This window comes from Nerophis ophidion, linkage group LG16 (genome assembly GCF_033978795.1).
Source record: "Nerophis ophidion isolate RoL-2023_Sa linkage group LG16, RoL_Noph_v1.0, whole genome shotgun sequence".
NCBI classification, from domain to species: Eukaryota; Metazoa; Chordata; class Actinopteri; order Syngnathiformes; family Syngnathidae; genus Nerophis; species Nerophis ophidion.
This window is the reverse complement of record NC_084626.1, coordinates 37867496-37890002: the sequence shown is the minus strand read 5'-3', so window position 1 is coordinate 37890002 and position 22507 is coordinate 37867496. Positions and strand designations below refer to the sequence as shown.

General features: G+C 37.2%; 1 protein-coding gene across 3 annotated transcripts in view; it reads right to left on the bottom strand.

Annotated features, from left to right (window-relative positions):
* The window catches only part of LOC133535366 (inositol 1,4,5-trisphosphate receptor type 1), a 208308-nt gene that overhangs the window by 106090 nt on the left and 79711 nt on the right, over nucleotides 1-22507 (bottom strand). For all 3 annotated transcript variants that reach the window (XM_061875143.1, XM_061875144.1, XM_061875145.1), the window contains exons 12-29: nucleotides 17486-17640; nucleotides 16364-16463; nucleotides 15310-15470; nucleotides 15084-15225; nucleotides 13828-13986; nucleotides 11699-11871; nucleotides 11450-11569; nucleotides 9104-9298; nucleotides 8764-9015; nucleotides 7033-7174; nucleotides 6784-6937; nucleotides 6507-6697; nucleotides 4883-5015; nucleotides 4754-4808; nucleotides 4508-4673; nucleotides 4263-4436; nucleotides 3956-4030; nucleotides 3698-3835 (exon numbers count right to left, since the gene is read on the bottom strand). In XM_061875143.1, coding sequence (XP_061731127.1) covers nucleotides 3698-3835; nucleotides 3956-4030; nucleotides 4263-4436; nucleotides 4508-4673; nucleotides 4754-4808; nucleotides 4883-5015; nucleotides 6507-6697; nucleotides 6784-6937; nucleotides 7033-7174; nucleotides 8764-9015; nucleotides 9104-9298; nucleotides 11450-11569; nucleotides 11699-11871; nucleotides 13828-13986; nucleotides 15084-15225; nucleotides 15310-15470; nucleotides 16364-16463; nucleotides 17486-17640 — 2685 coding nt within the window. The remainder of the gene's footprint in view (nucleotides 1-3697; nucleotides 3836-3955; nucleotides 4031-4262; nucleotides 4437-4507; nucleotides 4674-4753; nucleotides 4809-4882; nucleotides 5016-6506; nucleotides 6698-6783; nucleotides 6938-7032; nucleotides 7175-8763; nucleotides 9016-9103; nucleotides 9299-11449; nucleotides 11570-11698; nucleotides 11872-13827; nucleotides 13987-15083; nucleotides 15226-15309; nucleotides 15471-16363; nucleotides 16464-17485; nucleotides 17641-22507) is intronic.

Sequence of the window (22507 nt, the reverse complement as noted above, 5' to 3'; positions counted from 1 at the left end):
CACAACCATATGCTACTTTTCATTAGAAAAGGAAACAGTGGAGAATTTTATTATCCACTGTACATGCACAAGACAGTCTGACCCACAGCTAAAGAGAAGTTAAGAAGATTAAAAAAACTTCATAACCAGGGACATGAAAACATTTTAAAAGTTTATTAGCTTTTTCTTTTTACATTTTTCGGTCCACAAAGCTATTAAGTATAGAGGCTATGTCTGACTCTAATGTCTGTCGCCCCATTTAAAACAACTATGTACATTTATGCAAGATTAGAATATGGCATATATATACAGTATATATATATATATATATATATATATATATATATATATATATATATATATATATATACATACATATATATATACACATATATATATATATATATACATACATACATATATATATGTATATATATATACATACATATATATATATATATATACATACATACATATATATATATACACATCTATATATACATACATACATATATATATATATATATATACATACATATATATATACACATACATACATATATATATACACATACATATATATATATACACATACATATATATATATATACATACATATATATATACATACATATATATATATACATATACACATACATACATATATATATATACATATATATATATACATACATACATACATACATATGTATATATATATATTTATATATACACAGCCTGTTTATCTCATCTATATGTTGTCTGGTTAAGCTAAAGATACTCTTCATTGCTAATGTGTCATTACGCTTGACAATCTTCTTACAAACCCCGTTTCCATATGAGTTGGGAAATTATGTTAGATGTAAATATAAACGGAATACAATAATTTGCAAATCCTTTTCAACCCATATTCAACTGAATGCACTACAAAGACAAGATATTTGATGTTCAAACTCATAAACTTTATTTTTCTTTGCAAATAAGAATCAACTTAGAATTTCATGGCTGCAACACGTGCCAAAGTAGTTGGGAAAGGACATGTTCACCACTGTGTTACATCACCTTTTCTTTTAACAACACTCAATAAACGTTTGGGAACTGAGGAAACTAATTGTTGAAGCTTTGAAAGTGGAATTCTTTCCCATTCTTGTTTTATATAGAGTTTCAGTCGTTCAACAGTCCGGGATCTCCGCTGTCGTATTTTACGCTTCATAATGCTCCACACATTTTTGATTGGGGACAGGTCTGGAATGAAGGCGGGCCAGGAAAGTACCCGCACTCTTTTACTATGAAGCCACGCTGTTGTAACACGTGGCTTGGCATTGTCTTGCTGAAATAAGCAGGGGCGTCCATGATAACGTTGCTTTGATGACAACATATGTTGCTCCACAACCTGTATGGACCTTTCAGCATTAATGGTGCCTTCACAGATGTGTAAGTTACTCATGCCTTGGGCACTAATGCACCCCCATACCATCACAGTTGCTGGCTTTTGAACTTTGCGCCTATAACAATCCGAATGGTTATTTTCCTTTTTGTTCTGGAGGACACCACGTCCACAGTTTCCAAATATAATTTGAAATGTGGACTCGTCAGACCACAGAACACTTTTCCACTTTGCATCAGTCCATCTTAGATGAGCTCGGGCCCAGCAAAGCCGGCGGCTTTTCAGGATATTGTTGATAAATGGGTTTGGCTTTGCATAGTAGAGTTTTAACTTGCACTTACAGATGTAGCGACCAACTGGAGTTACTGACAGTGGTTTTATGAAGTGAGTCCATGTGGTGATATCCTTTACACACTGATGTCAATTTTTGATGTAGTACCGCCTGAGGGATCAAAGGTCCATAATATCATTGCTTACGTGCAGTGATTTCTCCAGATTCTCTCAACCTTTTGATGATTTTACGGACCGTAGATGGTAAAATCCCTAAATTCCTAGCAATAGCTCGTTGAGAAATGTTTTTCTAAAACTGTTTGACAATTTGCTTACAAAGTGGTGACCCTCGCCCCATCCATGTTTGTGAATTACTTAGCATTTCATGGAAGCTGCTTTTATACCCAATCATGGCACCCACCTTAGCCAGCACACCTGTGGGATGTTCCATAAACAGTAAGTGTTTGATGAGCATTCCTCAACTTTATCAGTATTTATTGCCACCTTTCCCAACTGCTATGTCACGTGTTGCTGGCATCAAATTCTAAAGTTAATGATTATTTGCAAAAAAAAAATGTTTATGAGTTTGAACATCAAATATGTTGTCTTTGTAGCAAATTCAATTGAATATGGGTTGAAAATTATTTGCATATCATTGTATTCAGTTTATATTTACATCTAACACAATTCCCCAACACATATGGAAACGGGGTTTGTATATTGGACTTACCATTTTGTTTGTCTCCACCTTTGCCATAAATAATAGGAACTGTTTCTGCAATTGAATGTAGTTTTGGGTAAATCCTTCTGTGTATTGTCTTTAGGCCTGAGTCCATGTTTGTACATTGTCACAAAATCTAGAAGTTAAGCAGACACTTCTTACTTCTTTATTAAATGAGACTGGAGGTTGTGTAGTGACCTGTGCTGGTCAATACAACCAATAAAATATAATTTTTGCTTATGAGTCTCACCGTTTACATAGTTTTGTTTATTTGGCAATCACAGCCGGAAAACATTTCCAGATGTTTAGAGATATCTGTTGACGTAACAAGTTGGCATACTGTAAGTCACAAGTCCGGGCAAATCTCAAAATTTTAATTTTCCGGGCTAATGAGGATCTAAAATACAACAAAACAAGTAATAATTAGGGGTGCTCAAAATATCAGTCCACATCTCAAGTGTGATTTTGATTAATAATTTTCAAAACTGTATTTTTAAAAATATTAGTTTTTTTTCCGCAAATTATTATGATTTTTTTAAGAATTGTTTTTGGATTAAAAGCATTAAATAACTATTATTGACATACTAACATTATTGATACTATACAAGACTGTTTATTATCTTTTTGTTTTTGTTCTTTTTATCATTGTATTTGTATGTCTCAAGTCCTTTATACATTTCTATTCTAAGTATTGTAAGGCTGGGATTTGGTTGGAGTTGGTCTATTTTCTTTTATTACTGCAGATTGATTAACATTGGGTAAATTTTGTGAATACAATTTGTAAAAAAAAATTTTAATAGACATTTCTTAGGCCAACACTGTGCATATAATGTGTACATCAGCAGCCAAGAGGAGCTTTGGTCTTACCTGGTTTTATTATAATTTAGATACCAAATAATATTGTACGAGAATTGTATTGAATCGAATCGTCGCCCCAAGAATCGGAAACAAATCGTAAATTGCCCAAAGATTACCACCTCTGTTAGCATATTACCGTTTAAAGAAAGTACTCCTAATCTTAATTTGCTATGTAGATAAAAGGCACATGTCACAGAGACAATCTCTTTTCAAACATTTCCATCACCATGGGCATTACCACAGAAAATTGCAGGGACAGTAAACCTGCACAAGACTGGAATTGACTACAAGACCATAAAGAAGCTTTGGGAAAAATAAACCAATATTGGCATTATAATTTAAAAATGGGGAAGAAATACAAGTTAAATGGTCCAATATTTCATCTGGTGGGTTAAGGATGATTCTGAGAAAATCCTGAATTACAAGGGGAACAAATACTTATTTCCCCCACTGTATACTCCCACAAAGACTAAGTAGGATACCTTTTCATATGGGATCTGCAGGAGCTCTAGAACGACAGCGTGAGCCCCCATGTTCCGCAGTAACCTCTGCTGCTGCTTCTTGCTCTTCCTACCTGACTGACCCTCCTGGACACAAAGTCTGCAGAGACGCAGGAGGATCTAATGCAGGAAGCAGCATAAAAACAGGTAATAAATGTGGGTGGTGGTGGTGGTGGTGGTGGGGGGGGTGGAGGGTACAGCTCTGTAGTTATTAACTATATTCAGATGGATGACAGTCACCTCTTTCACCACCCTGTAGTTGTAACTGCTGGTACTCTCTGGTTTCTTCGGCTTTTCGGCTCCTCCAGATTCCCCCTACAAATGCCACAGAGCACCATGGACAAATCAAAAGGACAAAGTGGGTTATTTAAACCAGATATCAGTATCAATACAAACAGACAACTTTCTGTAATTGCTGTATATAGCCTGACTCTAAAGAATGTATTGTTTAAGCGGTTAGTTTGCTTTGAAGCAGTGTTTTAAAAAACAAAACAACAAAAGAAAACATGCAACTTTTCATTGTTCCTCCGCCTATTTGTTTTACTACCTTTTTATTCTCCGACTCAGTCGAAAGACCTTCTCCTGCATCCAAGCCCTCATCCGGACCCTGCCTCTTGTAAACCCATAGCTCAGACTTCTCCACAATGGAGCGCAGCTGGTCAAGGTCGAACTTTATTTGTTTGTAATTCTCCACGTCTTGGCTGGTGACGAGCAACTGGACCTAGTGACACGGACACAGGAGGGATTTGCTATGTTGTGCTGGATTTGTGGTTGCATCATGTGTGCTGGTACCTGTTTAAAAGCTTGCAGAACTTCCTGCCTTTGACTGAAGTGGCGGAACAGTAGGTGGAGGGCCCTAGACACCAGAGGGGGATAGTCGTGCATTGTCAAGTGGAGAAGGACCCTGAGGAACGTCCGACCTCCATGATCGTCCAGGTCTAAAGGAGTGTTCTCTTCACTGGAAACAAACAATACTCACTGAAATCCAAAGAAAATTATTTGCATTTTGACTCTGACTTTTAAAGTGTAATTAATTACCTTCCACCAAATATTCCCTCTGCTTGTTCTTCTATGTGCTCAAAATCCAAAGCTCCTGAAATTGCGCAATTAGTCAAATCATTGGGCACAAACCCTCCTCTGTGTGATAAAGCAAGGCAATAAATTCACCTGGCATATTGTTTGGGCCTTCTACTGTCCCAGCTAGAGATAAATCACTTTGGGAGTTGCTTTCATCAAACTCTCTTTTGAAGATTGACAGCAGACAGGAGATCCTGTAGTCCAGGCGCACGTTTAAGATGAACTGTATAAAAGAGCAGGTAATTATTAAAGGGGCTGTTAATGTTACATTTTTAAACCAAAAAAATACAACAAAAACAATGGCGAGCTTCTTTAACCGTTAATGGTTTAAAAGAATATGTATTTTTTTTAAATGTATATATTTTTCACAATTACTATTATATTTAATAAAATATGCTCATTGGCCTGAACAGAAAGGTTGGCGTTTATGGCATGAACACCCGTCGAGTAGTGTGCGCACGTACACAAAAGCAGTCTCAGAGAAGCGACAAACAATTTGCAGTCATGGTTGACAACTTGCCCTCAATTCTGTCTGTGCACAATGGCAGGTAGAGAAAAAAACATTCAAGAGAAAGTCACCACCAAAAAGCGATTAGACAAAGCGAGAAGTATGACAAAAGTAAATATTGGAGAACTGTGGAGACTGGAGAGACCTCCAGAAACAAAATTATTTCAAAACGGATGCTATTGTTGCTATATCCCTGGTGAATTTTTAAGTGAAACAATGCACTTTAACAAACACTGCTTTTTTAGCATTACATTATCCAACAACTGTTCTATATTATGACTAAAAGAAGCTGTTGTGGATTCCAAAAATTACTTTTCTTTGTTGTTGTGTAAGCTATACGGTACTTTAAATCAGTGGTCCCCAAACTACGGCCCGCGTCCGAAATCCGGTCCGCAGGAAGTCCCACGTTAAAAAAACAACAAAAAACACACACACACACACACACATATATATATATTTTTTTTTTAATGTTTTTTTTTTTTTTTAATCTGTCCTTTGTAATCCACTTTTCTACCGCTTGTTACTCTCCGGGTCTTCTAGCCGCTGAAGCAAATTATATTGTCTAAAAATGACCTTTGCCCGCAGTGTCGGTGCGACAATTAATCTTGATTTCTTACACTTTGTCTCTCATTTGCAAGTACTGTACTGTACTGTATTATGTAGTAGACTTTACATGTACTTGAAATTCCAAGACATTTGATGGCAATCGTGTATATAGTACCATGTCTTAACCATGTGCCATTCTTTTCTTTTGTGATACCCTACAAAGTGTTCAAGCAGTAAAACTTGTACTTATTACACACCAGCTGTTTGATTGTAACATGCATCTTAGTTGTAGTTTTTATTAATACATTTGGAGGTGTTAAAATCGCATTTTAAAACTCGCTAATGCTAATCTTTAGCATGTCTTTGGCAAATCCAATGTAAAATAGCATCCATCAAATGCCTTGAGAAAAATAGTGTTACTGTAGTTTTGAGCACTTTCCCTCTGCTTTGTTGGCATAGAAAATTGTAACATTACATAGAGGCAGTCTGGCTAAGTGTTTGAGCCAGTGCTGAGTTTGCAACCAGATATGATGTCACGTGGAACAAAGGTATCTTTTGGTTTTACGTGAATTGGTACCCGGGAGTACCGACAGACTTAGGATCGTAGGTACCTAGAAAAGCACCTATGCCTATGAATAAAATATATTGTTTGTTATGCACCTGTAGGATCTCAATTATCTTCAGTTTGGTGTCCATGACCATTATGTCCTGTTTCTCTGGTTCAGTTTGAGACTTGACTGCGTTTCCATTGGAGATTATGTTTGATGTAGTGGGCAGGAAGCCGCCACCTCTAAGGACCACCTGGGACATCAGCTCCCCAACACCATGAATGGACCTCATCACATTATTGTCTATAACAAACCAAAAATAAAGCAAAAACTCACAAAATAATTTCAAATCTATGTGGGCTTCCGGTGACCCTTGAGAGTTTGCGCACCTTTGCTCTCATCTCCCTTGTCCACCTTGTTGAAAGGGAAAATTGTGCTCACGTGGACGCAGTCTAAAATAGCCAGTAGGATCTTTGTGAGTCTCAGTAAGTCACTGAAGTTGTAAAATCCAAAATAAATCAGATTCCTGGACAGATTTACCACCTAAAATAAGAAATAAGAGTACTTCACTTTGTATTTGATCACATTGGGAATCATGACTGTTGAAATGTTTTGTGTCCAAAATGGGTCAAACTCACCTCAAATGTGAGCTTATTCTTCTCTTTGTCTGCAAATGGAAAGCTCTGACAAACCACATCTCTGAGGTAATTCTCTACAAACTCCATAGTTTGTGAGAAGCGCTCCTTAATTTCATCCTTAGATGTTCCATCGTTGTCATAACTATTGAGAGACCAAACAAAAAGCAGAATTACTGATGATATTGCACAAAGCAATCAGGCGTGTCAATATGGAAAAGTCTAACGGTACCCTATGCATGGCTGGATTTGTTTTTGGTACAGCAAGGGAGCAAAATCCAACAAAAAAACCCTTAGATTTGTGAAAATATCTTTGATTATTTCAGAATAAAACATAAAAAAACTGAGCAATATCGATTAATTAATGATTAATAAGTAATTTAAAAATAAAATTAATAATCGCAATGTTAATTAATAAGTAAATAAATTATATATACGTATATAAAATAGTTTGGGTAGTTGTGGTCAAACTGCATAAAATATGCTACAATCCAATGCAAAAAATATTAAGCTATCTGAAAAAATCATGGCGTTGTGTTATAGATGATTAAGAAAGTCAGTGTAATATCTAGAGCTGACACTAATGCTGGGATGTTACTGACGTCACATCCGGCTCACGTCCCGCCCAATGAAGACGCGTGGTGGTCAAGCTAACTCTGTTTTCAATGGGTACTAGGCGTCATTTAGCCATTTTCAAAGAAGAAAATCCCTATTTTTGTGTTGTTTTCATCTGTAAGAATCATTCATACTGCGAAAAAGAGAAACGTTTCTTCAGAGCTCCTTGAGAGGTAATTAAAAAGGGAGGAAGAGCGCAAGATTTTACGAAACGACTAGCAAAGCCTGCAGCTCACACTCCAGTCCAAGGGAGCAGAGATGAAGAATGCATGAGTTTGCAGCGATCACTCTGTAAAAAGTTTGTTTAATATGTTTTTTATGTTTACAATTTCCCTTTTATACATTATTCTGATATTATATGTATTTCTTAAAAACGTTTGCTATGAATGTTTCAAAAAGCACTAACTCGGCGAGTCTAAATAAAAAAAAAAGCAAATGTCAGCAAAACCTAAAAGAGTTGAGCTTTTACAAAGGCTACAATCATAAATGAAGCTTTCAGCACATACACAATGTTGATATCTATATTTATATTTTGATAAAGAAGCGTAAAAACATGGTACATGGAACGGCGTGTGCAACAGCAACAAACATCAGTAGATGCAAAGTTAAAAGGTAGCCGGAGTACCCGTAGGGAACCCACGCAGTCACGGGGAGAACATGCAAACTACACAGAGAAAGATCTCCGAGCGCAGGATCGAACCCAGGACTACTCAGGACCTTCGTATTGTGAGTGCATATGATAAATTTAATTGTTACAGCCCTATTAATTCCTGATAATATTTCACACTGCTTTTGTCTAATAAACTTGTCTTTTTCCATTAAAGTTTTTCCAAACAAAATACTTTAATGACAGAAGAGGGCCTTCAAGCTCTATTTTCTCCTTGGCACTACTGCTAGCCTTGACTCCTGCTATAGCCAAAGGCTAGGCTGCAGTGTATTTGTTTATCGAGTGGACGCATGACACGGGGCAACCTTTCCATTCTTCTACTAAGGTATAACTTGCGGGAAATTGGCATATCTCCTTCACCTCCTGTATCAAACCAAATGTTCTGTACCGAAAAATCTGATTACATGTACCGTTACACCACTAATATAATCATTGTTAGCCCATGAACTCACTCATCAATAGCAATTTCCGAAGGAATCTCCGACCAGAGTCTGGCATATTTGACAGGTGTAACTTGTTCCTGGGGGTCGCGGTCCACGTGCATGTGCAGCATCATGCGACAAAACGAGGCCCGCAGATCGTATGGTAGGTCTTCATCCGACATGCATCGCAAGATCAAGTCCACATCCAGCTGGCCAGAGATCTTGTTGATTGCCAGATACTGCCGGTCCAAACACATCCTCGCAAATAAGTTCAGCTGGTACCTAAAAATGATAAAAACAGGAGAAAAGTGATGCTGAGCGTTCAATAACCCTCACAGGAGATCTCTGGAAATTGAAAGTCCATAACTACCTATAGTAACTGATCACCTCCTGGTCCTCTTTTTGGCCCTCCTTGGCATCCTGTGCCAACTCCCTGATGCTTTTGCTGCGAATCTCTTTGTTGCTGTCCTTCCAGAACAACCACACCTCCTCTTCATCTTCTTCCGATTCCTCAGAGTTATCCCCAAGCGATGCTCCTTCAATCTCAAATCTCGACAGCACGAGTCTGCAGCAGGACGACATGAAGTAAAAGTAATATACAAATATTTGTGAATACAATATGATCCCGCACACAACGGTTATCCATCTATCCATCCATTTTCTACCGCTTGTCCTTCTCAGAGTCACAGGGGTGATGAAGCCTATCCCAGCTGCATTCGGTCGGAAGGCGGGGTACATCCTGGACAAGTTGCCACGTCATCGCAGGGCCAACACAGATAGACAACATTCACACTTACATTCATACACTAGGGACAATTTAGTGTTGCCAATCAACCTATCCCCAGGTGCATGTCTTTGGAGGTGGGAGGAAGCCGGAGTACCCTGAGGGAACCCACGCAGTCACGCAAACTCCACATAGAAAGACCTTAAGCCTGGGGATCGAACTCAGGACCTTCGTATTGTGAGGCACACACACTAACCGCTGTAACACCGTGCTGCCTTACAAAAATTTATTTGTGATTGGATTTTTTTTTTTGTAGAGTTGGGACAATTCCAAGGGGCTCTGATTTGCAGTTGTTGTGTGTACGTCTGTGTGGGTGTTTTGGCGAATGGAGTTCCTGACAGAGTTGCTACTTTTAAGAAGACTACTAAAGCAAGGTATATATATATTTATATTATCTGTATATAACTGGACAAGTAAACATATTCTAATTTGGCTTGCTCATGAAACAATGCAGGTGCACATCGAAGTATTTAACAACTTTACATGCAAGAAACTTTAACTGTTGAACTTGTTTAGACTCAATGAAAAATTATGAAAGTTCAAATAAATGTAATTACATGTCTTTTAAAAGAGACGAGCGGCAGTCTTCTGCATCTTTAATTTGGCAGCTGATCATAACATTTGTGAAAAACAACTACATGCAAATAGTAATTGATGGAATTATTGATTTTTTTCTGTTTAATATTTGTATTAGTGTTTTTTTATTCTTCTTTAATATATTGCATAACATATACCCTATTGTATGAGTGTATGTTTTCCAACATTTCAGGGCACTTGTCATTTTATGTCAGTAATACTTCATTAGTGTAACTTTTGAATCACATTATCCAACGTAATCAATACATTTACAATTGATTTAGGTTTGACCAATGAAACATCCTACAAGATTCTTTAAATTATTTCTAATGTGTCGTGTTGCTCTCATAGTCTGTTTTATTAAGACATCAAATTTGATGGTGTATTACATACTGCACTACATTTTTACAATTTAATAAAAAAAGTGCAGGACTCACATTTTGAAATAACTTTTGCAATATGTAACAAGTTAGGTTTATTGGCAACGCTAAATTGGAATGTGAATGTTGTTGTCTATCCCTGCGATGCGGTGGCGACTTAACCAGGGTGCACCCCTGTTGGCGCCCGAATGCAGCTGGGATAGGTACCCCCGCAACCCAGAGAGAGACAAGCGGTAGAAAATGTATGGATGGATGAATATGTAAGTTATCAAAGCATCAAAGTTTATTACGAAATGCGTTAAAGAACTTTAATAATAAATGCTGTAGATTATTGCAAAATGCGGCGTAATTACATGACAAGGAGAAAGGCACCATTATTACAAAATGCATACACCAATCCCTAACTGCACTAAAAGGGAACCTAAGCATGGCTTTACAGTAAAACCTAGGTGGGTACGCGTCTGGGACTGTAGCTTTCCGTGAGACACCTAATTGAAGACATCTTTCTAAAAGAGATGTATTTAATCGTAACTAAAATCTATTTCCATATTTGCTAAAAGTTCTTTTAAATTACACCGATGGTCTAAAACAGTGGTTCTCAAACTTTTTTTTACCTAGTGCTACCTCAAAAAATATGGCTCTCCAAGTACCACCATAATGACTAACATTGAAAAGAAAGTAGTGTAGTAGGCCTAAGTAGTCATTAAAATAAGGCAGAGGTTTTTCATAACAAGTATATTAATAATTTCTGACCAATGTAACATCACACACAGTTTGAACAGTTACAATATGTTTGAAAATAAAACACTGTACTTTAATCAAGTGATTCTAATGTGTACCACTAGATGGAGCCCACGTACTACCAGTGGTACACATACCACAGTTTGTGAATATTGGGTCTAAAATATTCGATGTGCCTGAGGTGATGTCCACAAATTACTCATTTTGTCTCATTAGCAGAGAAGGAAAGACTTACTTAGTTTCAATTAGGATGTCAGCGTTCGCCTGATCCAGTACGGCGTTGCAGATTAGCTCCTGTGTCACAGGGATGGACTTGTTCATGGAGACACACAAGTCTGATAAGTAATCCAAGAACCTGGACACAAACACACACATATAAACAAAACAAGAAACAAGAGCCATGTATATACTATAAAATGGCAGTTATTTTTAGAAATGCACCAGTTCATTATTGATTTAGTTTTCATTAGACTTGCGTACAAACCTGGGTTCACGGTTCTTGCGGACCAGGCTGACAAATGTGTCAATCTCTGCTGCAGTAATGTGCTTCTCCAACAACTTGCGATTGTTATGGAGCAGAGCAGTGATGGTGTCTTCTGCCAGAACATCGTAGCCGATTTGTTTCTGCATGAAGCGAAACTGCTTGGCAATATACTCCTGGGAAAGTAGATAAACGGACAGTGAATGCAACCTCATCATTCCATCGTGTTATGTCGTAATCGCTGCGTCCTTAAAAAAAGGGTAAACAATACAGTACTCATTAAACTGAGTACACTCCTCACATTTCTGCAAATATTTAATCAAATCTTTTCATGGGACAATAGTAAATAAATGACACTTTCATACAATGTAAAGTAGTCCGTTTACAGCTCGTATAACATTGTACAGGTAAAGGAATGTCCTGGCAAAATAACTTAACACACAAGTATTAATGTCATAAAATATTAATAATAATATTATTACAATTTGAATAAATACAAATATATACAGATAAATAAAAATAAATACTAATAAAATAGTATAAATAATAATAACAGTAATACAAATGTTTATATATATAACATTTATATATATATATATATATATATATATATATATATATATATATATATATTATCATTAACCCAAAAGAGAGCATTTTTAGTATTTCATGTACATATAGCTTGTTTACAAAATTTAAGTAAATAATTTTTGCTTGCAAATAAAGTTATTATCTCGGCCAGGAGGTAATGTGATTGCCGGTCCGTCTTTCTGTTAGGTAATTGGTTATCAACATACCTCAAAAAGTTATGGGAAGATTTACATGGAACCTGTAGCACAGTGCAGCATTATGGGCAGTGTTGCCAAGTCTGCTTATCATAAACAATCTTGGGATATTTTTATAAAGTCGCTTGCAAATTTCATTAGTCTTAGGTTGTGTTTTTTGAGCTTTTTTTTAACAAGTGGTTGCTTATTTGGGCTTGCTGTTCTGTGCCCATGATAAAAAAAAACACAAATATGCCAGTAGGCATTTGTCCTTTATAAACAATGTTTGCTGGTTATTGCAACCTCCCAAACACATCCCAAACACACTCACACAAATGACGCATGTACAACTATGCCAGAGCCAAAAGTGACAGAAGAAAAAGTGACGAGAGAGTGAGAATTAGTGGCATGAAGTGAGGTAATCTTGATAAAAAACATAACTTCAAATATATCTATATGTTATAATGGGAGAAAAAATCAGCACTGAAGGCCAGTCTCAGACCTACTGGTGGAAATGTCTTCAGGTCCTCCTGCTGATTGCGTAAATGTGAGATACCTGCACACAGGTTTCATTCATCACGCTAACACCAAGAAGCACGACGAGGCAAGACAAATTAAAGAGCTAAAAATAGCCACTATGTAGCTTGTTTCACATCAATCAGTGCTGGTAATCATCTTTGTGAACCTATTGGATCTACATAAAAATTAAGTCAAAACATACCTTACAATATTCACTGTTTAGGACCTGCACCAGGTGGTTATGTATTTGCCGGTGTTTATCAGGTAATTAGTTGTTAGTTATCAAACAACATATGTCAAAAATATATGGGTGGATTTTGGAAATGTCAGAATATTGAATAAGGAAATTGTGATTAGATTTTGGGGGTGGTCCGGATACCGTCTGGATTCTCGATCTTTTCAAGTTTTTTTTTTTACTATTGTTAGATAAGGCTTGGTGGAGGTTTGTGCTCTCAAGTGCTTTTCTAGTTGCAAGCGTATTTAAATGTTATCGTTATTTTAATCAGATATGGCTTTCTCTAGTTGTTTCTCACACATTTATTTATCTGAATAGCTCAAATTTGACGTTATCCATTTGTCCAAGCTCAAAAACACATTATGATGCGCCTGGTCTGCCAGAGAATAAGAAAATAAAGCCAAAGGGGTCGACTTTGTCACTTTATTTAGCAAGCAATTTTTTGATACTTGTGTTTTCTTTTGTTGACTCTGACATGAGAGTACCATTTTTGTTCTCAACATGCAGTGAGTGCTGCTGTGAGTTTTTTACTCACTTGTGCAAATTACACAACTCCATCTTTAAGTCACATATTATGAGTCAGAAAACCAGATGATCCAGTCCAAATGAACTACCTGATTCTTGCGGTAGTCCTGTTGGGAGTGACGCAAAACCCGGTAACACAGTCGGCAGATGTGCCTGAACGGGGCATGGCGCTGATCAGCCAGCTCCTCCAGTCGCAGCATTGGACCGTCACCACTGTCTGTGAAGGGCGCCTGAAGTAGCTTGAAGATCTGAATCAAAGACAAGAGGTGGGCACATCTTAAAGTCATGACAAAGCTGCCAGTACACCAGGGGTCCTGAAAATATTTTTGCCCTCGGGAGGTCATGAGATTAATAAGGAATCTTAGAGACAGAGAGATTGCATTTAATTTAATAGACTAACAATTTTGATACTGTTATGTCACCATATAGTGGGAAAAATGTGTAATTCATGTCAAAGATCAATAATTATGCTGTGAAAAAAATAATGTGCAGAAATTACTTGTACGACCCAATGCAAACAACCTTCCCGAATCATAGTGCAAAAACTCCAACCAACACAAAATGTCAACAGACATGGTCACACATAACGCAACTTGCTCAATGAACATTGTGCACCATAAACAATTTAAAATAAAATCCATTTAAATCCTTTACAAAGCAAGATGGGAAAAACGTAAACAGTCTTCACACTTATCCATGTTCGGTGCATTTTAGCTGCCTGATATTTCTTATTAATTAAACAACTTTAAGGAGGTTCTCACAGAAGTAAACAAGGTAGAAGTCTAACTTTCACATACTCTTAATATCTAATTATATTAATCATTAATTATATACCCATTATATGAATATAATATGTAAGCTTATACATGTATAGGCTATATGTATACAGTATACACCTGCTGTGAACCTGTTTTTATGTTTTATTTATTTATTTTTTATCATGTTCTGTTTGTGTTGTGTTGTTTGCTCGGTCCTCGTATTATCTTTTAACCTGTCCATTGTACAGCACTTTGGCTACCCCTGTGGTAAATTTTAAATGTGCTTTATAAATAAAATTGATTTGATTTGATTAGTTACTTTACATGCAGTCAGCTTTTGACCCTCGACCAAATTTTTATAGCCCAATGCTACCCCAAAGTCAAAAGATTTGGACACCCCTGATCTATAAACAAGCTCATTTGTGTGTCTAGTGCGACAAGTGAAAGTTAAGTTGGAAAATACCAAGTCATTTATGAATGATTCAATGTTTCTGTGCGGCCCGGTTGCAAATTCATCATGGACCGGTACCGGAACCCAGACCGGGGGTTGGTGACCACTGCATTAGTGACATGTGTTGAGTTAATACCTGCTTGAGAATGTTCTGTTCCCTCATTAGTTTCTGCCTTTCCCTGTTTGGTTTGTTGACTGTGATCTCGAGCACATCCTGTCCATTGTTGGGAATGTCAACAACAAAGAACACCAGATCTTCCAGAAGCTTTGTAACTGCTCTGGTTGCCCATGCAAGGAAAATGAATGTAACATTTTAAACAATCAAATAAAAGGTTTAATATAGGGAATCTTTGACATTGTACCTTCTCTCGTTTTGTGTGATGGTGCCTTTTTCAAGCTTTCCAGCAATAGAGGCCAGCACTTTACTCGCGTCATTAGCAAAGTCGAGGTCTCGTACTTCAGCCGGGGAGACAGGCACAATTGCAAACGCCTCTTTGTCCTCTTTCAGTGCAGATGTGCCAATCTATGAATAGCAAAAGCGGAATCAAGGAATTTTACTGTCGTTTAACATGCAACATGGAACCAGACATTTCCTCGACCCAGAGTTTCCCCACACATTCATTTTTTTTGTGGCCTGCTACAAAATACATTTGGACTGCCACAAATAGATTTGGCACCACTGGTTCACTGTCACTCAAAAAACTTAATGTAATGAGACTCTCTGTGAATGTTTGGTATTTTGTTGTTAAAATTCCATAAGGTAGATAGCATTGTAACTCTGCTTCTTACACACCTCATTATCTCCTTAATCTGGCAGGAAATAAGAAAACATTTCAGGAAGGATCAGTGTTGAAAATATAGTCTTTGTCTCCATATTGGGCGTATCCCTTCAAAACTCTTTTTTCTTTCTTTCCTTTTAATTTTTAAAAAGCTATGTGACAAATCCAGCCTTTATTTCAAACATTGCTCTCCTCAATGAGACAATATATCATTTATATTTGTTTTTCATGTTATGTGTTTTGCTCACATTTTTTTTATCTCTCACAGTACCCCCCAAAAATACACGCACATGCATTACTGGCTGTTATGCAAATGATAAGACATCATCGAACCCACCACAAATAAGTTTCAGTCCTGTGAGAGGCACTGCAACCCAAAGAAACAACTTTCAAATTAATTACAATACAGATTGTGAGACAGGTACTCTCTCAGGTCCAGTATATATTGACCTCATCTATGTTTTCTGAATTCCCGCAGAAAGTACCTACTATATCGTAGTCTCTTCAAATCCCCATTATTTTTTTACTCAAATAGAATTTTAATGTGATTGCGAGAGTGTGTATTGTGTATTTACATAATTACAATGTACTTCACATAAGTAGATCACATTTTTTACACAATAAAACAGTTACTTACGCGAAGCATGACAGGCTTTTCCTCTTCTTTGTCAATAGGTTGGTTGGTGCTGTGAACCCATGTGTTGGTGCACAGGTGTCTAAGGCGCACGTACGAGTTCCTAAACACATTTTCACATGATGTATTTATTTGTATATACTTTTGCTGCTAATACAATAGATCGGAGTGTCCAAAGTGCGGCCTGTGTCTTGTTTTTTTATTTATTAGCCTAATTCTAAGAATATGAGGAAAAAAAAAAAAAAAAGGCGACATACTAAGAATACGATTAAAAAAACAAAACAGTAACAATGTAAAAAGCTGACAATTTGATTTGTCACAAATAACTCAAACACATGATGTCTTTTTTTTAGTCTTAAAAAATACAATGTCTACAAAGTTTCTTTATAGTTTAAAAAATCTATACTAAAAAGCAATAAATAAGATATGTTAATCAGATTTGTTTGGTTGATTGGCAACACTAAATTGGCCCTAGTGTGTGAATGTGAGTGTGAATGTTGTTTGTCTATCTGTGTTGGCCCTGCGATAAGGTGGCGACTTGTCCAGGGTGTACCCTGCCTTCCGCCCGATTGTAGCTGAGATAGGCGCCAGCGCCCCCCGCGACCCCGAAAGGGAATAAGCGGTAGAAAATGGATGGATGGATTTGTTTGGACCATTGTTTATGGATCAATTTCCCATTTGTGTATTTCAAATACTTAACAGTAGAGAAAAAAAAAACATTGATTAATTTGGTTTTGTAACACTTAAATCATAAAGCACCTTTAGGGACGCCTTGTATATATGGTAACATATTGACAAAAGTTGGTTTTAGCCTATTCAAAAAGTTAAAAACCATCAAAATGGCCACCAAATCCGCTGGCCCCTGCCATATATGCTCATACTATTTGTCAAATTGAGGCCAAACGATGTTTGACACAGTCTGGAGACAAGTGAAAAATAAGCTAAATATAAACAAAACCACCACGTATAACCATGTTGTGCAACAGGATGGAGAAACAAGGTCAGGCCATCAGGTTACACATGAAGGACAACAGGATCACATAGGGGTTACAGTATACATGCTGCTATAACATAATCACAAACATGTGAATTGAGAAAAATACACGCTTCCTTAGCTTCCCCTACCTGGGTACTAGTGAGTCTCCGCCTCTTAGCGTGGTCGGGTCGAGCTCAAATATGGAAGAGATGTCATTTCCATCCGGAACAGAGACGAGGGTGTACATGACTTTATCTTGTACATTTCTCAAACGGACACGCAAGGCCTCTTGTTCCAAGTCCAGCTGCAATGAGAAACCATAAAACAAAACAAAATTTAATTTAAAGGAAAAAACAATTTGTTGACTATTGTGAAAAACTGCAAGGAGTTAAAGATGTCACTGTTGCGACGTGAACATCCCCACAACAACAAAAACAACTAAAAAAATTGATTTCCACAATTGCATGTTAAAGATTGAAAGGGGAACTGTACTTTTTTTTTTAAAAGCCAAGGGAGGTCCTCTATTCTGCCCATAAAGTCCAATAAATAACCTTTCAAAAAGCGCCAACAATAGCCCATTCACAATTCGTGATTAGAATATTAACCAGTTATTAGGGATATTGTTATTATAAGCTTTAAAGCAGACAAACTATTTATAGAGGCGACTCGCTTCCCTGCTCCTTGGAAGTTTATTGTAGATTGTAAATCATGCCCCTCACCAGGAAAGTAAATGGCTGAGTATATAATCTGACAAGTTGGGAGACTTTGACAGCCATTTAAGACCTGAAACTGGCGAGAAAAGATGGTCCCCCGCACCCCAACCCCGTTTCTTTGCGAGAATTATGAGACATTTTTCATCTAAATGGAGCAGTTGGCATCCTAATCACAGCAGAACTTGTGCAGTAAGTAATGTTTTATTATGTTTGTTGGCTGTCATGAAGTCTGCAGTGAGTAATAATCAATGATTAAGAAATAAAAGCAAACGTTGTGATGTGTTTTTGAAATTAAAGCGCCGCGTATGATAAAAAATGATCAAAATACATAAATATTAAATGTTATTATAAATGTGCCTGTTACTACATTACATATATACGTAAATAATGTATATACAACATGATTTAGATGAGGTGGCGACTGGTCCAGGGTGTACGCCGCCTTCTGCCCGAATGCAGCTGAGATAGGCTCCATCACCCCCTGCCACCCTGAAAGGGACAAGCGGTAAAAAATGGATGGATGGATGTATATATAAACTTAATGGAGGTGTTTGGATGTTTCGTAAGGGTTTTAGAGGCAGAACTGCACGGCTCCCATGGACTCCATCTTAAGAAGACACTTGATCACATTCATGTAATATTTAGAACACATTAAAAAAATAAAAATGAAAAACACATTAGTTGTCATCTCTCATAATGACTGTGAAAAAAGTGTGGTTCCCTTTTAAGGTGCTGTTTGCAACCCTTAAGCAGTTGCCGAGAGGGCACTAACTTTCCAAAGTGTCCCGGTTTTACACGTTAACTACTGTCCATGTAACACACACATATTTGTTTGCTGTTGGCTAATGATAGCCGTGTCATGCTCGCACATGGCTGCGGTAGTTGTGCACCCAAGATGCAGGAGACAGGAGGAAGACTTGCAGGTAGGATAAGTGTTTTAACCATAACAGCATATGAGCACACTATAACAAGGCAGTAACCAAGTCAATCTTACAGCCCTGGCTGAAGGGCAGGCTGGCTTATGAGGAGGCATAAATGGCCAAGTGAACGCAGGTTTCCAATTAGGGACAGGTGAGGGAAACAGCGCTCATGCCAGAGTAGTGAAACCATACAGAAAATAAACAGAAACAAGAGCGCTGGACAGGAGATAAATACAGAAAATAGGGAAACACGAGAACATGTCAGATCTGACCCGACAGGTCGTGACAGGCCGTTTGGCACAATTTGTTATTAACGTTGGCAATCATTAAATGTCGTAAAAACAACTTAATTGTTAGTTGTAGTTGGACAAAAATATAGACATTTATTAAAATATATGTTCTGTTATAGCACTAATGGTAACATAACAGCTAGTGGTGTTTTATTTTATATTTTTGGGTTGAAAACATATTTTGAGCAAGTTGCAAACAGCCCCGTTAATTACTTAAATAAGGCTGCATTATTTTTATTGATTATCTAAATGTCCTTAACATAATCTATTTTTGTTAATTTTCTGCTCCTAAAAATTAATTTGCCTAACATTTCCCATAATATCAATTCATTTTTGAGTAATTTGTAGATAACTAACTGTACTTTGAACACTCTTTCCATTGCCAGACTCGATATGCCGCCCAATCTTTGTCTGATAGACAGCGTGGATAAAGGAACGTAAGACTTTTGCTTTGATAACGTGATTGCCTTTGTTTGTTGTCCTGGTCCATTATTACCTCTAAACTGATATGGTTAACATTACAAATAAATATTTAAAAAATCGCCATTTCCAGACTCCCCTGCTCTTCCATATTCACCATGGGCTTGTGTTTTCTCAGGCTCCTTCAGCATTTTCTCAAGCATCTTAAGGAAAACATCACTATACGAGGACACAAAATCGGATCACATTCTATTGTTTCTGTTCTTCTACGGGTTCTGACTCAGTCTTTCTCCCCTTGAGGGTGCTCCTGATTTTCGGGATCATGTGTTTTTTTTTCTTCTATCCAAACTTTAACCAAAATCCTTCTCTGAAGTCAGAATCATCCAAATGGTTGCTAAAATAAATTACACTCCTCTTGCTTGGTCTAACCTATTTTGCGTGAGTCAGATTGACCTAAAAGATCCTTACTTTCCTCATATTTACTTTGTTAGAAAATGTAAGAAAGATGACTCTTTCTTTAACTGTATTACAACAACAAAGCATCTGACAGCCATATTTTATCAAACTCTGCACAAACATTTTGTGACTTGGGAAGAAAATGCTACCAAAACACATAAAACACAATAAGAACTTGCTTCCAGTCTTCTGTAGGTGACGTCAGCAGACGGATGAAGGCCCGCCCATTACTTTGAGCTAAAAGTGGACCTTACAAAATGTGTTGAAACTCGTAATAAAACAAGCCTATAATTCCTACTGTGTCTATTTTGGGATTATTGTCATCTGTAGACCAAATTTTTAGGTCCAGAGTTATAAAATAAGTGACGATATTGTAATCATAAGAGGGGTCCTTTAAGAGAAATAACCTCTGCAAATCTAATATGGTTAAGTCTGGAATTCCAATGAGTGCATTGTTTTAAAAACTATTGGACGCACGCACACACACACGCACCTGCGCACGTACGCACACACACACACACACACACACACACACACACACACACACACACACACACACACACACACACACACACACACACACACACACACACACACACACACACACACACACACACACACACACACACACACACACACACACACACACACACACACACCATAACCTTAAGAACACCTGTACAATCTACTGAGATACAAGATCATTTATTATCTTATTACAGTAGATTCCCCTATTTGTGCTAGTTATGTTCAGAAAACACACAGTGCAAAACACATTAAAAATATATTTTTAATATACAAATAAATCTTGGATCATGCTGTTTCTTCAAGGTTCCACCGTGCGTGATGTCACAGTGCTCCACTACAGTTCCTCAAAATTATCCTGCTAGCTTGAGGAAGACTTCACCTCTGATTTCGTATCCATAATTCATAATATAATGTAACTGACAGTGGTAATTATTAGCTGAAATTCAGCTACAAAAACTCTCCGAATGTCTTCAATTGCCATTGTTCATTTGTGACCAGGGATGTAACGATAAAGGGTATTGATGACAACTGCAGTAAATGTTTAGTATTACCGTTTTAATTTCGAATTATCCAAAAACTGTGATTGATAACTGCACTTTCATAAACTCACCGACTAGCTGAGGCCAGCTCGCTAGCACAAATGCTAACATGAATAATTTCTTTCCTCAGTAGGAAATGACACACGGTACCCTAATCCAGTGTTTCTTAACCATAGGGCTCGGGCTCTAAGGTTCGCCAAAAAGGTCTCCAAAAAATATTCGCTTCTCAACTGTAGTCCATATGGGGCGCTGCGGTACTCGTTTATAATACACTTTTCCACCACTTGCGGCAGTAATGACAATATCAAACAAACAGAAGAAGTCAGGACCTAAAGTCATGGAGAAGTTTCTTAAGCACAAAAATTATCATTTAGGTAGTGAAGCTGTATTTACAATTACATTTCATTGACATTTAATTTTAAAAACACACACGTACTACACAATCTAAACGTATATAAACACATTGCTGTCAGAGCAACTAAGATATTTAATTGGGAACTTTAAACCAACAAACTGTGCTCTCTGAGAACAGAGTGATCGTTCTATACTCAGAGGAATACGAGACTAAGGAGTTTTTACAATATGTTGTCAAGAACCACTGAACAGACTAGGAGGCCACAAACGCCCACAGGAAATAATAATAAAAAATATAAAATTGTATTTGTCACACACTTTTCGTTCATCCATCCGTCCATCCATTTTGTACCGCGTGTCTCTCTCGGGGTTGCGGGGGGGCTGAAGCCTAACCCAGAAAAAGGCACGGTACACCCTGGACAAGTCGTCACCTCATCGCAGGGCCAACACAGATAGACAGACAACATTCACACTCACATTCACACACTAGGGCCAATTTAGTGTTGCCAATCAACCTGTCCCCAGGTGCATATCTTAGGAAGTGGGAGGAAGCTGGAGTACTCGGATGGAACCCACATAGTCACAGGGACAACATGCAACCCCATAAAGAAAGACACCTTCATTCAAATAAATCTTAAACTGCTAATACAAAACTATATTTAAAACAATAAATGCTAAGCCATTAAAACAGATAAAATACTAAAACACTCAGCATTAGAAACACAAAACAAGAGGGTTTTCTAACAGTGTCTTCTTTTAGTTATTTAAAAAAATATACAGTGTCTTGGTCAAAAGATTTCATTGTGTGTATAATCACTTTTTGAGCACATTAAACATAATAACGTATGCTACATTATTTATTGAAGCTGCTGTTTATAATTATGACAGGTTATGTAATCTTATTACATACTGTATCAACTTTCTGTAGGGTGAATGAGATGGGTTTTATTG